Here is a 16,540-nt window from a genome sequence, read left to right on the forward strand (position 1 = left end):
TATATATATATATATATTTTTTTTTTTTAACTAATTTTAGGGCTTTAAAATTTTAGTTTCTTCACAAAATTCGTATTAAAGAAATTCCCGTTGGCTATGTGACTATGATTATCGTAGCGTAGAAATTTTTTTTAAATATAAGATTTTAACTTCCTTTACACAATATAGGACAATACAATATATAAAACAATGTTGAAATCTTACCAAGATGTTTGCTCTTTTTTCATAGCTTCAATACCAGTGTGACCTTAAAAACAGTAAAGGAAAAATTACAGTTGTTCAAGACACGCCAGAAATACTGCGTGTTAAAGAAAATCAAAAGAATTTCAGCTCGGTATATTTACTATTTATTTTCCATTTAATGCTAACCTAATAATATCAGGCTCCTCTTTGAAAATATACTAGCCGTATGTTGATTCAGACAATTAACATCTAACCTCCTCAGTTAATGCTAGCAGTTGTTAAAATTCCCCATACTTTGCTCTAAAATCATCACCCCAGAGACCATTTGAAATAACAACTTAAATCTGCTAACAAAGAAGCTTTTTTCTTTTTAACTTTTTAAATCCCAGAGCAGTAACGTGTTGTCTTGCTCCAGAAGATGGATTTCTTTCTGACACTGTGATTTATTATCCTTTCCCAAAATAACTGACTTTGTATTTCTTTAATTGATTTTGTGTTTCACATGGGAGGGTTTTTTTAACCAACATTTTCTGGTTTTTCTCATCATGTATTAATACAGTATGATAATCTTAAAAGAAATTTCAAGATCTGGAAATTTAGATGTGTGTTGTATACATGGTTTGAGTTATTGATGCTGATGCAGAAGACAGTCCAGATACTCCAGCACTTGCCTAAGAACATTCTGTAGTGTCTTCTGTTTTCACAGAAGCCAAGTTTCCTAGTCTTTCTCCAGGAATTGCTGGGGTTTCCTTTCTTCTGTGTAACACTGTCCTGATTCTGAATGCCCAGGTTTTATATAAAGAAGATGTCTCACCAGGAACGGCGATTGGAAAGACACCCGAGATGATGAGAGTGAAGCAAACCCAGGACCATATTAGCTCGGTAAAGACAGCCACTGGGGACTTGCAAAATTTTCTGCTCGCCTTTGAAGATTTACACTGATGTCTGAGCTGCACTCATGACTTTTGTCACCAGAAGCAGCTTAAGTTGCTAAAATAAGGGTCATTTCATAATGCAGTGCCCAGGCAGTTTTCATGAGGGCTGGTTAGATGTAAAAAATGGAGAGGCCTGTGTCAAAACAAACGAGAGCTGGACAGTAGTTTAAACAGTTAAAACAACAACAAAAAGATTTTTATTCAGGACAATTGCGATATAGGGGAAAAGAGATCTCGGTATAGAGCTGAGCTCAATTCTAAATACAAGGGAAAGGAGGGATTTATGGGGGCGGGGATGGTTGGACAGGGATGGGGGGATGGGGAGGTCGGGGTGTGGAGAAAGGATCAGTGGATGGAAAATTACTCAGAAGAAACATCGGGGGTAAATGGGGGATTCTGCCTAAACCGACCTACCAGGATTTTTGCTGGAGGCAGGTCAAGGTGATCAGACTTCTCCTGGGGGATTGGGGGCAGAGGGCGTTAAGGAATTTGATCAGATATCAAGGATGATGAGACATCCAGGGTGGGGGATTTTGGCTAAACTGACTTAGCAGGTTTCTGGCTAAAATTGGGAGATGCAGAGATGGTCTAGGAAGTCCGAAGCTCAAGGCCTAGTTGGGAAGAAAGTGCAGAGGAGCCTGACTCAAGTTTGGTCAAGAAGAGACCCATTGTCACCTGTAAGAAAGTAGCAGTTGTGAGTCAGAGACTGGCTCTTCCTGGTGTGTATATGTGAGTGTGTCCATCCTGGGTCAATGAACTGTGGCTGTAAGACATGGGAGACCCCAGGGAAGAGAAGGGGCTTCAGTCTAAGTGTGGACCCCACCCCAAAGAGACCAGAGAGAGCCCAAATGTCCGTGTCCTTGGCACGGACCCAGTATCAGCATGTGGCCCCCTTCCCCCTAAGCATAGGTTTTGTGCTGTTTAAACCGCGACTTCGCACATCGCGGGGCTACTAATCAAACGCATGCACACGTTCCCACTTTTACACCTGCAGGTGAAGTATAAGGAGGCGGTTGGACAAGGAACCCCCATCCCAGACCTGCCTGAAGTGAAGCGCGTCAAGGAGACACAGAAGCACATCAGCTCGGTAACGCGCCCGCGGCCCCTCCCCCGTACTCAGCCCTCCCCCCGCCGGTTGGCTTGTCTCACCCCGTCTCCCTTCTGCTGGGCTTCCCAAGCCCGGAGATGGCGCGAATCCTCCCTGCCCTGTGAGGGGCAGTGCGGTTTGCAAAAGCAGAAGAGGAAACTCTGTCTTTACGTAATCAAGGAGCACAAGGCACTAGGCTTCGTGATTGCTCATCATACCTGCAGTTTCTAAAATAAAATGTGCCGATTGTAGTAATAAGTTTATTGGGATGATCTCAAGGTAGTTAACCAAAAGCATATACATATAAACATAAAAGTAATAGAAAAGAAATATGTATACATGCATGGATGTATATACATACCTCAGGGCATTCTCCAAGGTCCGGAAGACCCTAGGCAGCCTAGCGACGTCTCCGCGGCCACCTCCCCTCCCTTGCCCTGTATCCTCTGCTCTCTCCTTGTAAATACAGCGCGTGTTCAAGACGCTGGCTGTCGTCTACCCACGAGGGTATATTATACCTTAACCCTGTTCTCTAACAGGAATCGCAGACACCTGTGCGCAGTGTGTGTTTTGGGGGAGGTGGGATTCTCCCACACCTGAAATATCAGGTTTAGTACACATTTCTCCCGACCTTCTGTCCAGCTAGCCCCGTCTCCGCCCACACACCCCCTGTCCCCACACCCCCAGCGCGCCGCCCTTCCATCCGTAAGCAGTTTCTAAGCAATTGCCGGCTACTAGCATAAGATTGTGTGAAGTTTGGGAAATAGTTGATGGCCCATAAAAGGTGAGGATCTTGGTTTCAGAGATCCGCCTGGCCCCTGGAGGCCTGAACTCTCATTTAATTTCCATTAGAAGACAGTTGCTATTTCTCTTGCAAGTCGTTTGTATTATTTAGACCTCATTCCCTTCGCATTCCCTGCATATACTCTGGCTCCCAGTGGTACAGACTGCATTTAGAATTACATGTCCACTAATCCAGGAAAACCAGCCCGCATCTCCTTTGCTGCTTCTGATTGCAACTTCTTGCCTTTCTCTGATTTTGTTTTGTTCTGTGGTCCACGATCTGTTCCGTTGCCTTGCCTAGTAAAGAAATACAACTTTGTACCAAGATGGTAGATATTTAAAGATCCCGAAAAGTTTCCTAGCAAAGAAATCAACACTAGTTTGTCAGTGATTTTAGGAATTAATCTGTGACACAAACCCCCAGGATTTCTGTGTTGCTCCCCAGCCTGTGCTCTAGCGCAACATAGAATCCATCCATTTAAAAAGAATTCATGGGCTTCCCTGGTGGCGCAGTGGTTTAGAGTCCGCCTGCCGATGCAGGGGACACGGGTTCGTGCCCCGGTCTGGGAAGATCCCACATGCCGCAGAGCGGCTGGGCCCGTGAGCCATGGCTGCTGAGCCTGCGCGTCCGGAGCCTGTGCTCCGCAACGGGAGAGGCCACAACAGTGAGAGGCCCACCTACCGCAAAAAAAAAAAAAAGAATTCATTCCTTCCTTGAGGCTGAGAATTCTTAACATTGGGAGGGAGGGAGGAATGGAAGAAGCTAAGAGGCTCTGGAAGTTCCTTACTTGTTTCATTGACATTTACAGTCCTTGACACTACCCAGAACAAATAGGGACTCTTCCCTGTTCAAAAACACTAATTGGCAAGATCCAGCAATCATCAGTAAAAATTTCAGAGAAAAATGCTCTTCCTGGAAAAATAAACTGTTTAAGTCTCCTTGCATTAAGGGTACGTGCAGTCTAAAGGCCAGCTAGGAATTTTCAGAAGAAAATACAAAACAAACAGAAAATTCTCAACAACTGTGAAGGAACAGAGGATCACATGATTAGAAAAATCTAAGCCAAGCCATCGATTGAAGTACAAATCTATTGTGGACCCATTATATTCAAGGGACTAATACTAGATGTTATGAAATGGTTAGACTTTTTTCATTGTTAAATTCATTAGCACTATTTAATGCATTTAAGGAATGTACTAAATGTTGACTACAGAAAATGCATAATTTAGTACAGTCTTCAAGGTAGTAAAATTACTACTTTTGAAGAGAGAACATAGATATTTGTGGCATTTCCTTCCTTATTCCCTGAGTGTCATGTTTGAAGGCTAGATTGCTTTTATGAGTTTCCACCAAATAGCACACATATAGCTGTAATCCAAAGGATTCGTGGTCATTTTACTTTTTTAGATGTTCTAATTATCTTCTACAGGTTTTGTACAAAGAAAACTTGGGAACAGGCATTCCAACCCCTGTCACTCCAGAGATTGAGAGAGTCAAACGCAATCAAGAGAACTTTAGCTCGGTATTTACAAATATATCAAATAAGATACTTGATTTCCCATTAAAAAAATTACCGGAATAACCCATCATCCTTTTTTAAAAAGCAACATCTTAACACCAATTTTGTGTGTGTCCGTGTGTGTATGTGTGTTCCACCCGACCAAGACCATCTGGACTTACACAAAATGACTCAATTTTCTGATGGTATTTTAACACTTTTGGCGACTGACAAGTGTGAGCACTTAGATCTGAAATACTGTAAATAGAATTAACGTAAGATTCCTCACCATTCATAACTCAACCTTTTCTGTGGTACCTTTTCATGCCCAGAATTAGCATTGTAGAGTTTATCCTTAAAATGTGAAGTAAAAAAAAAAGCATTATCCTTACTAAATATTACTCACTAAAAAACCCCCTCCTCACACCCACCCCCTGCCCCCCATCTTCTCTCTTCCTTAATCTTTGTGTTTGTTTTGAATGTCTTTTGGGTACTTTCTTGTATCTCACAGGTTTTGTACAAAGAAAATCTGGGGAAAGGAACCCCAACCCCTGTCACTCCAGAGATGGAGAGAGTCAAACGCAATCAAGAGAACTTTAGCTCGGTATTTCTTAGGGGCCAAAAAATAAAATCCCTTATTTTTTATTTAAAATAATATTTTTAACACATTACCAATATATAATTTTCCTGTAAAAATACTAAATTCATATAATGAAACCAAATATTACCTCAATTTTCAACCCAAATCTAATTTAGTATTTTAGTTCTGCTGTGAAATTTTAACTATGTTTTTCCTAAAACGCAGCTATTGATCACATTCCTTAAAAACCTGTAATACTTAGTGTTTCCTTCCTCAAATTCCCCTTGAGTAACAGTAGGTGTTTCTAACCGGTGTGGCACAAGTCAAAAGTAAAATCTAACATGCCTCCGAAAGGATAATGTTAGCTAGAATTTTATGTGTATTTATTGTGGCTCTGTTTGATGTATTTTGTTTGCAGCTCTTCTTAAAAGAATGTGATTCTTGAACATTTTCATTCCAAAGACAACATAGCAATTCAGAGTAACTCAGAAATACAGAATTTACTTGGCTCAGCTATTTTTGGTATATCACGAGAGATAAATGAGCTTTCCTTGGAATAGTTTCAGGATCATTGAAAGCTAATATTTATTTAGCTTTTAATACTATTTTATTCCCCCAACCCCCCCCCCTTTTTTTTGGTTCACTAATTTAGAGTTACCAACAACTCATGAGGCATGTAAATTTCAGTTAACTTGAGTTGTCTCTGATAAGGCCGAGTCCTTGTCTTTGAGAGAAGGCTTATATAAGTGACTGACTCCTCCTGCAGCCTGGCAGCTCGGTCGCTATGATTGCCTCTTACTGACAGACCTCATACTGTATGTGATGAAACGGCCAAAGGTGATCTGTACCTGTTCTATTTCTTAACGTTATTTAGGCCAATTTATGTCATTATGAAAACAAACAAGCAAAAATACTTTTAGAACCTATTTTAAAAGCTAAGTCTTCCTAAACAATGGGTCCAGGCTGATTTGATTGTTGATTTTGTGCACACAGATTCTGTACAAAGAGAACTTGAGCAAGGGGACTCCCCTCCCAGTCACTCCCGAGATGGAGCGGGTCAAGCACAACCAGGAGAACTTTAGCTCGGTATTTGGGAGAAAGCTCTTTTAACTCGCATTAAAAAAAAATGATAATACCGTTGTATAAAACAAAACTTCTGTTAGTCCCTTTAAAATAATCAGTTTAACACATTTTTCTAAAAAAAAAATCTCATCAACTAAATTTTTGTTTTCCAGATCTTTTACTCACCATTTGATTCTAACATTTTATACTTCCTATAATAGTCCCTTAAAACGTTTCATTGATTCTTTTCCTTCCCTTTTCACGTTTTATGGGACTTTTGAAGTTAATTGATGTCCAAAACCCCCAAACACTATAGCTTTATTTACTTGGGAATATTTTTATTTGATGTAGCTGCGTTAGCATTGAAAGAAAAGACACAGGACTTGAGGCCATGTGTAGAAATAGTGGCCTTTGCTAGGGACAAGGTTTAGCTTAACATAGATCCTATCTGGATAAACAGAGCACCAAGAAAGAAAGTCACTCAGTATTGGAACCCAAAGCAATCTTATCTTGATACTTGTTCTAAACAAGCCATTCCATGAATTGAAATCCAGATCTTCTGATCTTTTAAAAAATATACAAATGAGATCGTGAGTCTATATTTAATGTTATTTTCTCTTTTATTAATATTTTTGTTGCTAAAAAACTCTATACTACTCAATAGTCTGTGAAGCTTTTATATAAGGATCTTAGATTTACTTATGCCTGAGATGGAGAATCAAATGTCATTAGGAAAATTTAGCTGGATTTTTTTTTGGCGGGGTGGGCAGGTTGGTAGGGCGAATTTTGATCCAAAATGTTTTTTAATTCTCCATTTCAATATTTTCTGAAAGTTTGATTCTTTCACACAATTAAGTAACTTTCTTTGGTCCCACTGTCTTTTTGTTTTGTTTTGTTTTTAATTACTATTCACTAACAACCTTTTGATTTTATTAAATTTTCGGTATAAATTGATATTATTTTCGGAAGGTTATATTCACTGTTTTCCCTATAGGTATATATTATTATTCCTTCTTTTGGAAAGGTTTACATTAATTTTCAAAACTATTTAAAAATCATTTTCTTCTGTATTACAGTAAGTATATTATTGTTCATATCTATTTGAGATATTAATGATCCTGATGATCCTGGACAATTTCTTTAAGTAACCATTTGTGTTAATTTTTACATAGGTTGCATTTAGGCAATTTTTATCCAGTGGTGCATAGAGCCTTTAAGATTCTATGGAAGATAAACAGTGCTATGTATTTAGACTTGACCACCTCTATAACTTGAATTTACCCAAGAAAGACCAATTTCCTATATTGTATAGATTTGACCTAGGGTTTAAAATATCTGTTATTCTGTAAAACAGATGTTCTTTGTAGGGAAAATAAGTATTTGCCCATCTAATTAAAAAATAACCTTTCTATTGTACACTAAGCATTTTAGTAATTTTATGAAATTAATTTTTTTTCTTAATTCCTAACACAGAAAACCAACATTTAATATATGAGTTAGCTTAAAAGTTGAACATCAAATACACCAGCACTTTAGCCAAGGAAATATGGAGCATGTTTTCATCCAGATCTGTGCTTGAAAAAACAGATTGACTTGGTGAATTTGTCTTTCCTGTTTGACGTCTGTGTTTCATAGTACGTTCCTTACACGATAGATGAAAGGGCTGTTTTTGACTGCTCTTTTTTTTTCTGGATGCTTTCTTGTATCGTACAGGTGTTGTATAAAGAAAACATCGGGAAAGGGATTCCAGTTCCCATCACTCCAGAGATGGAGAGAGTCAAACACAATCAAGAAAACTTTAGTTCGGTATTTAAAAAGCAAACAAACAAAAACCCTTTAACTAATTTTAAACCATTTTTTAAAAAGATTAATGGCTATATTTTAAAACCTAATCAACTTATCCCAGTAAAAACTTTGACACGTCTTGTGTCTTGTTTGCAACTTAATGCTGCCATTTCCCATGAATCCGTTTCCCCATTTTGGTTGAACATTAACATCACTTAAAAAATGTTCAATGATATTCCAATATGTTTAAAAACATAGCATTCCCAGTCTCTAGGCACCCACATTATCCTGCTTTGGCAACTTTCATTTGAACGTAAAGCTTACAAAAATTTATTCTGCAAATAAATTTAAACTGTTGGCTTCATTTCCTATTCTAACCTTCTTGGTCTCTACTGGTATTTGTATAGATATTTTCAGGTTTTTTTTTTTTTTTTAGCATTTTGTCACTGTTCTCCATTTAAATATAATTAATTCTTCCCAATATGTTCACCTAAACTAAAAATTAAATACCTTGACTTCTTTTGAAAATCAACAAAAGAAGACTTGTGTGTATGCATCTTCATATATGCAGTGTTTATTAAACCTAAATATCCTTATGTGGTTTATTAATAACACTTCCAAATCAAAATAACTTCCTTGGTTCTCCTTCTGCCTCTGCCCTTTTTTTCCCCAACCTCATAACAAGCTGGGGGGCGCAGCTCATCGTTCCCTTCCATGGTGCTCTCCTTTGCTCAGTGATGCAGAGACTAGTTCAACAAAACAGTAAAATTCTTTCAAATTTCTTAGTTTCCCTGCTCCTTCCTGCATTCCCTTGCTTTTAAGGACGTCTTTAGGCTCCTACAGGTTGGATCTAGAAGCTTCTGGTATTTCCCTTCCTCTAACTGGTTCTCTTCCTCCTTGTCCTTCTCCTCCCAGCTGCTCTGCAAGAAGGGGAGAGTGGTTGATTGCTCTTTTTGTTCTGGATGCTTTCCTATCACACAGGTGCTATACAAAGAAAACCTGGGCACAGGAATCCCAATCTCCATCACTCCAGAGATGCAGAGAGTCAAACTCAATCAAGAGAACCTTAGCTCGGTATTTTGGAAAAAAAGGGAAAATAGATGCCATTTAATCTCATAATTAAGTTGATTCTTAACATTTATTCTTCTTTTAAATCCACTTCCCTTCCTTTGCTTCTAACATACCTCACTTAGCAAAAGGACATACTTTCACATTTCTGTGGTACTACCATGGATTTTTTTTTTCCAAGTTAATTCTGATTTCTGTTATATCTGGCATTTAAAAAAATGTTTTTTGAAACCTTTTTTCTTTTAGTTTGCTTGGATAACAACACAACCAAGTTCTAACAATCTCAAATCCCCAAGTGACTGTTTGGGAGGATAACTCCAGTCTTTCCCCAGCAACTAAGGGCCCTGCTACCCCAGATAGTGTCAGTTTGCTAATCCCAAAAGTGGCTATCATTACATTTTTTTGTGGCATCTTGTTAGCACATAACTCCTGGCTCCTCGGACTACTGTGTCATTTGATAACAAGGAAGTTGAACTGACCCTTAAAATCTCACAACAAATGTAATGTTACTTATGGTTGTTTTTCTGGATGCTTTCTCATCACACAGGTGTTATACAAAGAAAACATGGGCAAGGGAACCCCTTTACCTGTCACTCCAGAGATGGAGAGAGTCAAACACAATCAAGAAAATATTAGCTCGGTACTTTGGCAAGGAAAAAAAAGAAACTACTTCTTTAATGATTTAAAATAATACATATTAATCCTACTTTTTAAAGACAACTGAAATTTTGTGAATTTCTTAATCACATTTATCCTTCTTCCCTTTAGAGCTACTCCTAGACTTAACTCCATAAAAACAAGGTTGCTTTAATCCATATTTTAAAGTTCTAATATCAGAAAGTAATAAATCATCCTTTTGCTCCTCTCTCCCTAAACTTACTCTCTATCCATTTCCATTACCCCTAAGGTCTCTTTGTTTTACGTACTTGTGAAATTTGGGGAGTGGCGTAGTAGGTGCGGACAGGGCTTTTTCTAGACAGTGGAGTTGTGATTTTGCTGTGTTTTTGCACCTGACTTTAGGTTCTAATTTACCCTGCCGGATTTGGACAAAGAGACCTTGGGGAAAAATAACCCCTAATCCTCTCCCTTCAGGGATAACGACATAAATTTAAGATCCAGTAGTGGTTTTGGCAAATGAATGTCAATTTACTTAAAAATGAAAGTGTCACTCGAACTGTTTTTTGTTTTACCAGTTTTAGTTCTCTTTGTTCTTCTGTATTTATCATGGTCTTCAGCTGCTAATTTTAGTAAGCCGTTTTCTGTAAGCCTGCGCTCTGTGATATTTTATACGTTTATAGACTGCTGGGGCATTGGGGCTTGTGTGGGGACATTAGCGTACGCAGTGAAGCGCCAGCGGCCCTCCACATCTACACCGTCTGCAGGTTCCTCGGATACTGGAACGCAGGACTCCTGAGACTAGTGTGCATTAGAATCACCGGGAAGCCCACGGTCTCTCATTCTGTAGATCTGGGGTGGGCCAGAAAGTTTGCATTTCCAGCAGGGTCTCAGGTGATGCTGACCTTGCTATCCAGGGACTTCAGCTTTGAGAACCACTTCTTTGACAGAATTCTTCCTCTTGAATGCCATATCCCGAAACTCCTGTGACCCCAAGAATGACACTGAGGTGACAGCGAGGCTGGGAATTTATCACAGTGTTTCCTATTGACTTACCATGATAGTGATCTAATTGCTGAAAACATTTTTCCTTACTACGTATGATGATGTACTGAACTAAAGCAAGAGGCAGAGCACAGATGATAGCAAGGATACATTTTCCTGATGTGTCTATGTGAGTTCAAGTGTGGCAAAAGGGTTCAGTCTCCCTATGCTATTTAGGGAGCAGCCTCCACCTTCTGTGTTATTCAAGCGCATGCCCTAAGTCCTGTGAGATGACCTGTCAGGAGCTTGACATGCATAGATTAGTGGGAGAGTGAAGGCAGTTTCCCATCCCTGCCCCACATCCCAGAACTAGGCACAAAAACTGCAGTTCTGTCTTGCAGGCTGTAAGGATTTCAGGGCAGGGTCCTAACCTAGAAATGTGTCTTGCTGTAACTACATCAACTTGTTTTGGAAATGTCTTTCCATCTAACCTTATTGCCCAAATGGTTTAGCACCCTGAGCCTCCTAACAAATGATCTGTTCTGTTTAATCTTTTGGTAACTGCAATTCTTTTTTTCCTTTTTGGCTTTTTGGATCCATTGGACTCATGTAGGTTTTGTACAAAGAAAATGTGGGGAAAGGCACCCCAACCCTTGTCACTCCAGAGATGCAGAGAGTCAAACGCAATCAAGAGAACATTAGCTCGGTATTGTCTTGAGAAATGAAAGTGCTTTTAATTTTGCAAAGTAACCCCTGCCGTTTGACCTGCTCCTAACTCCATCTCAGGTTAAAACAAACAAGATGCCAGCTTTTTACAATCTCCCCTAAATGATATACATTTACTGTTGCCATTAACTGTTTTTTAAGCTTTCTTCTAGAGTTGTACTCACTAATAGTAATAGATTAAACCTGGAGTTTTCTCCCCCAAATTGCATTATATTGAATAGCCTGAATACTGCCTCCTAGTGACTTTCAGGTCCACCTTTGTATCTCACAGGTGTTATACAAAGAGAACCTGGGGAAAGCCACCCCCGCACTCTTTACTCCCGAGATGGAAAGAGTCAAACGCAATCAAGAAAACTTTAGCTCGGTATTTGAGAGAGGAAAAAAGCAATGGTGACACTTTTAACAAGTCTGGCAAACATGGTTATACCACTAACTTATCTCACAGTTTCCCCAAAACTTTTATCTTTTAAAATTCTTCTTTACCTACTTAAAAATGACATACCAACCCCACCGGCTCACCTGATTTACTTCTTTCGTCACTTTTTGCTTTCTACAATAACACTTTAATGGCTTTCTCTTCTTGAGGTGTTTTTATAGAGTGTGACATAACTGAGCCATAACAACAGCTCGATGATGGTTTTCAGAACTGGGTTTCTGCTCTCTGATATCTGGATGCTCTCTTGGCCCCTCTAGGTATTGTACAAAGAGAATATGAGAAAAGCAACTCCGACACCGGTCACTCCAGAGATGGAGAGAGCTAAGCGCAACCAAGAAAACATTAGCTCGGTATTTTCTAGGACTAAAGGAGGAGTAGTGCAACAACTTGGAAAATAACATTTTAACATCATAAAAAAGTGTTTTTATTCAACTGAAAATTCACACTAAAATTAACATAACTGTGCTTTTAAATTCCAAATGACTGTACTAAGACGTAACAAGTTAATTGCCAGTGTTTCCTCTTCCGTTTTACTTTACTCTGAGGTAGTCTTATGTAACCAAGTGTAACAAATTGACTTCCTAACATCCTCAATCTTCAGCAATACTTTTTTAAGATACCTTATGAAACAGGTAATACTCTGAAATGGAAGCCTTCTCTGACTTTGATATTTTGGGTTTTTCATTTCTGAGACTCTGATTTCTGTATTAGCATATTGGTTTATGAAATCTGGACATAATCCTTCAAAAAATGATCACTTGTTTTAAAGGATAGTTCTTTCAAACGTCAGTATCACGTTTAGCTCCAAATATCATCCAATGTGCTGGTGCTACAATTCCCAGCAAATTCAAGAGATCACTTTTTCCCCTTCCTTTCAAAATTATACTTTGCCCTGTCTCCTCAAACTCAAAAGAAATCCTTTGTCTCATTCAAGCCCTGCCTGTCCACCCTCATGCTAACTGTTCCTCTGTCAGTCACGGGCTAGCTGGGGCTTTTCAGGTGACTCAACCTTCCCTCCCCAGTTTCTTTCACCTCCATCTGTTGGAAAGGTTTTGAGGCTTCAGAATTAGGATGGTACCACAACCTGTCCTCATTCATGGTCTCTCCTCTGTCAGGTGCTTTATTCTGATAGCTTCCGGAAACAAATACAAGGCAAAGCTGCCTATGTCTTGGACACGCCAGAGATGAGACGGGTGAGGGAGACCCAACGCCACATCTCAACGGTGAGTCAGGAATTCCTCAGATTGGGTGGGCGGCCTGTTGGAACATGTAAAAAAGGAAATGATCACACCATCCTATTTTCACCAAGTGAACTCGTGAAATTTCAGGTGAAATATCATGAAGACTTCGAGAAACACAAGGGTTGCTTCACACCAGTGGTGACAGACCCCATCACTGAACGAGTAAAGAAGAACACACAAGACTTCAGTGACATTAACTACCGAGGTATTCAGAGAAAAGTGGTAGAAATGGAACAAAAACGGAATGACCAGGATCAGGAAACTATTACAGGTAATTGGAGCCTGGGGAGAAAAATCAACGTTAAGTTAAGGAAGGTAGAAGAACACAAGTGACATTATCTAGAGCAAAGCAAAGGCCAGAGGACCTCAATCTGTGTTTTCATTAGATGTGAAAGAAAACCCCTATCATTTCACTGTTTGCAAAGCTGAAATCTACTTTATGCTTTGTTCCCCTCCTAGAACTAAGCTCAATGAGTGTTATTCAATCCGCCTGTGGTTGTTTAGGTTCATGCCTTGGTCTCCAAGCTATCACAAGCGTCCAAGAACATCTGTGCTGATCCTGAATCTCACTTTCAGGTTTACGTGTCTGGCGTACAAATCCTGGCTCAGTTTTTGACTATGATCCAGCAGAAGACAACATTCAGTCCCGAAGCTTACACATGATTAATGGTATGTGATGCCACAAAAGGCTTACGACGTAAACATCACCATTTAGTGGGCTAGTGCCAGTGGCTTTTAGGCTCAGAAGTTCGTCTCCTCCAGGGCTTTCAATTTCCTGAGTCACCCATTCAGCATAAGAACACCTCCTTGACTAGTGGGCCAAGCTCATTTTCTAGACAAGTTCAAGTTAGGAAAGATTGTTTCACTGCCTAAGGGTAAGTCCCCTTCAGTCCCCATTATCATTTTTTTTTTTTCCTAAAGAAAAAATGGTAGTACATCTTTCTGTTGGGAGAAATAATGAAAAAAAAAAAAAAGAAATACATAAGCAAAGGGAAGAGAATGGATTTGCCCTTTAACAACTTTCTGAACTCTCTTATGTCAAGGAAGATTAGCCACTCAACGAAACAGGCCACATACCTTTATGCCTTCTATTCATGTTAAAAGTAAAACAATATGTAGTGCCTATAAGTCTCAAAGGATTTATACTCTAGTCCACTGATGAAGAGAGACCAGTAAATCAGTGGTTACACCCTGACATGTACAATTTTAAAGGTCTGCACACAGATTGCGGAAACACAGAGAAAGTGTATCTAAATAAATTTGGAAGTTAGGGGGCACGTTCTGTAGAAGTTGAAAGGTGGAATTTGTGCACATTACTATCTGTTCATTTTAGTGAGCCCGGAAAATGAGCAGGAGAGAGGGATGGAGTAGTAGTCAAGGACAGACTCCAGGATTGGAAGCCTGGCTGTACCACTTAACGGATAGGGGACCTTGGGTGATTAAACTGTCATCTGGAAAATGTATCATTAGAGTTTTTGAGGGTTTAATCCACAGAAATCTACTTAAAACCCTGCATGCATGACAACAAACAAAACCAACTGAGAGTCAATTACCGTTAGGCATTGCTGCTATAAAAAGTTTCACCTCTGCTCCCTCTCCAATGGGTCTTACCTCCCCAGCACAAGCTCAGCGCCGGAGCCGGGAGCAGTCTCGATCTGCCAGCGCGCTGAGCGTCAGTGGCGGCGAGGAGAAGTCCGAGCATTCAGAAGGTGCCCACCTCTCCACCTACAGCGACGGGGGCGTCTTCTTCTCTGCAACCTCACCAGGTACACGTGGATGGCCCTGACCTTGACAGCCACGGCCAACCAGCTAGCTCGCTGGAGGTTACTGTTAAGAGATGCTTTGAGTAAAAACACAACAAAAAACATCTAGATCCTTTCTTCTAATGAGAGGGCTAGAATTGTGGAGAGGTACACGCAGTTAGCTATTTCATTTTCATTCCTCCAATCTTGGAAATCATTCTTTTTAAATTAGGGGAAAAGATTAGCTCAGTTGCTAATCACAGATTAAATGAGGTCTAGTCACGTTTTCTCCTAATAAACCATTTTCTCCCTTTTCAGCTTACAAACATGCAAAAACCACAGAGCTCCCACAGCAACGATCATCTTCAGTTGCTACCCAGCAGACAACGGTATCCTCCATCCCATCTCATCCATCTACTGCTGGAGTAAGTAACAGTAACTTACTGAAGTCATTCTCACTTTTTGATATGTGCAATAATGATTATAGGTATTCTGGTCTTTTTTTTTTATTAACCGCATCTTCTATTTTACATAATGCTCTTTTACTACACATCTCATGCTAACAGTAATAAATTATCAGAAAACCTTCATTAGCAACTCACATTAATTAAAAAGCATTACTCGGTGATTGAAAACAAACACACCAAAAAAAAAAAAAAAAGCCTAAAGCAAAGTCATCATTTTGGTCTCATTAGACCCACCCACTATCTTAAAGCAAAACATCTGTGGCTTGGAATCATTCTTCCAGAATATATTGGGCTGGCCAAAGAGCTCGTTCGGATTTTTCCCCATCATCTTACAGAAAAACCCGAACGAACTTCTTGGCCAACCCAAATATATGTGTATGCACATGTCACACATGTAATCTGGTCATATCTTAGATATCCCCTATTAATATACATTGAAGAAATAAGTCAAATCATGTTCACAATTCACCAGGACTACTTAGTTTAAAACCCTGGATCTCATTCATAATATTACAAAAACATAATTCTTTAGGATTGAAATGAACAATATTTGTATGTAGAAAACTATCTTTACTAAAGGACATAAGACTTAAGTAAGTATTGAGACCCATTATAGTTCAGGAAGGGAATCTTGAAGTCATTTCTCCAGAAACAAATCCATAAATTCAAGGCAATTCCAATCAAATCCTAGTAAAATTTTAAAAATTTTTATACATTAATCCTATAATTTATTTGAAAGAGTAAAGATGCAAGAATAAGCAAATTTTGAAAATGATAATAGGAAAGGACTTAACCATAAGAGCAAAATATGCTACAAATCTATTGTAATTAAATATGAATTTAGCATGAGAATAATTTTAAAATAGATGAAGTCCAAAAATGGACCCTAAAAGAATTACAAATCAGCAGAGAAAAAAAAAAGGAAAACTAAAATACTACAGAAAAAGAGAGACTACTTTTACAATTGGAAATGCGGAAAGCCTTCCTCAGCAGACTCCAAAATCTAGATATGTAAAGGAAAAGACTGACAGATTTGACCATAAAAGGTTAAATGTTTTTATAGCAAAAAGAAATGTCAAACTGGGAAAAAATATTGTACTCAATAAAAAGATTAATATCTAAAAACGCAAAAAGTATCCAAAGTTCATTGACATATTATCCCCCTTCCCTTCAAAATAAAACCTGGAAGCATATGAATAGACAATATACAGCAAAATTTTTAAAAATGGCCAACAAAAAAAACATGTTCACCATCTGACTACTAACCAGAAATATGCAACAGTAAAAGTATATTAGAACATTACAGTAGTGAACTTTCTAAAAAAACTTACTTAATAGGCACATGCC

General features: G+C 38.9%; 1 protein-coding gene across 8 annotated transcripts in view; it reads left to right on the forward strand.

Moving 5' to 3' along the window:
• The window catches only part of NEB (nebulin), a 118,804-nt gene that overhangs the window by 99,873 nt on the left and 2,391 nt on the right, over positions 1-16,540 (forward strand). For 7 of the 8 annotated variants that reach the window (XM_024752717.1, XM_024752718.1, XM_024752721.1 and 4 more), the window contains 9 exons: positions 230-334; positions 973-1,065; positions 2,113-2,205; positions 4,419-4,511; positions 12,859-12,966; positions 13,072-13,255; positions 13,561-13,653; positions 14,604-14,750; positions 15,045-15,151. In XM_024752717.1, coding sequence (XP_024608485.1) covers positions 230-334; positions 973-1,065; positions 2,113-2,205; positions 4,419-4,511; positions 12,859-12,966; positions 13,072-13,255; positions 13,561-13,653; positions 14,604-14,750; positions 15,045-15,151 — 1,023 coding nt within the window. The remainder of the gene's footprint in view (positions 1-229; positions 335-972; positions 1,066-2,112; positions 2,206-4,418; positions 4,512-12,858; positions 12,967-13,071; positions 13,256-13,560; positions 13,654-14,603; positions 14,751-15,044; positions 15,152-16,540) is intronic. The other variant, XM_024752719.1, reaches the window with a different exon arrangement.

This window comes from Neophocaena asiaeorientalis, unplaced genomic scaffold (assembly GCF_003031525.2).
Source record: "Neophocaena asiaeorientalis asiaeorientalis breed wild unplaced genomic scaffold, Neophocaena_asiaeorientalis_V1.1 scaffold868, whole genome shotgun sequence".
Classification (NCBI taxonomy): Eukaryota; Metazoa; Chordata; class Mammalia; order Artiodactyla; family Phocoenidae; genus Neophocaena; species Neophocaena asiaeorientalis.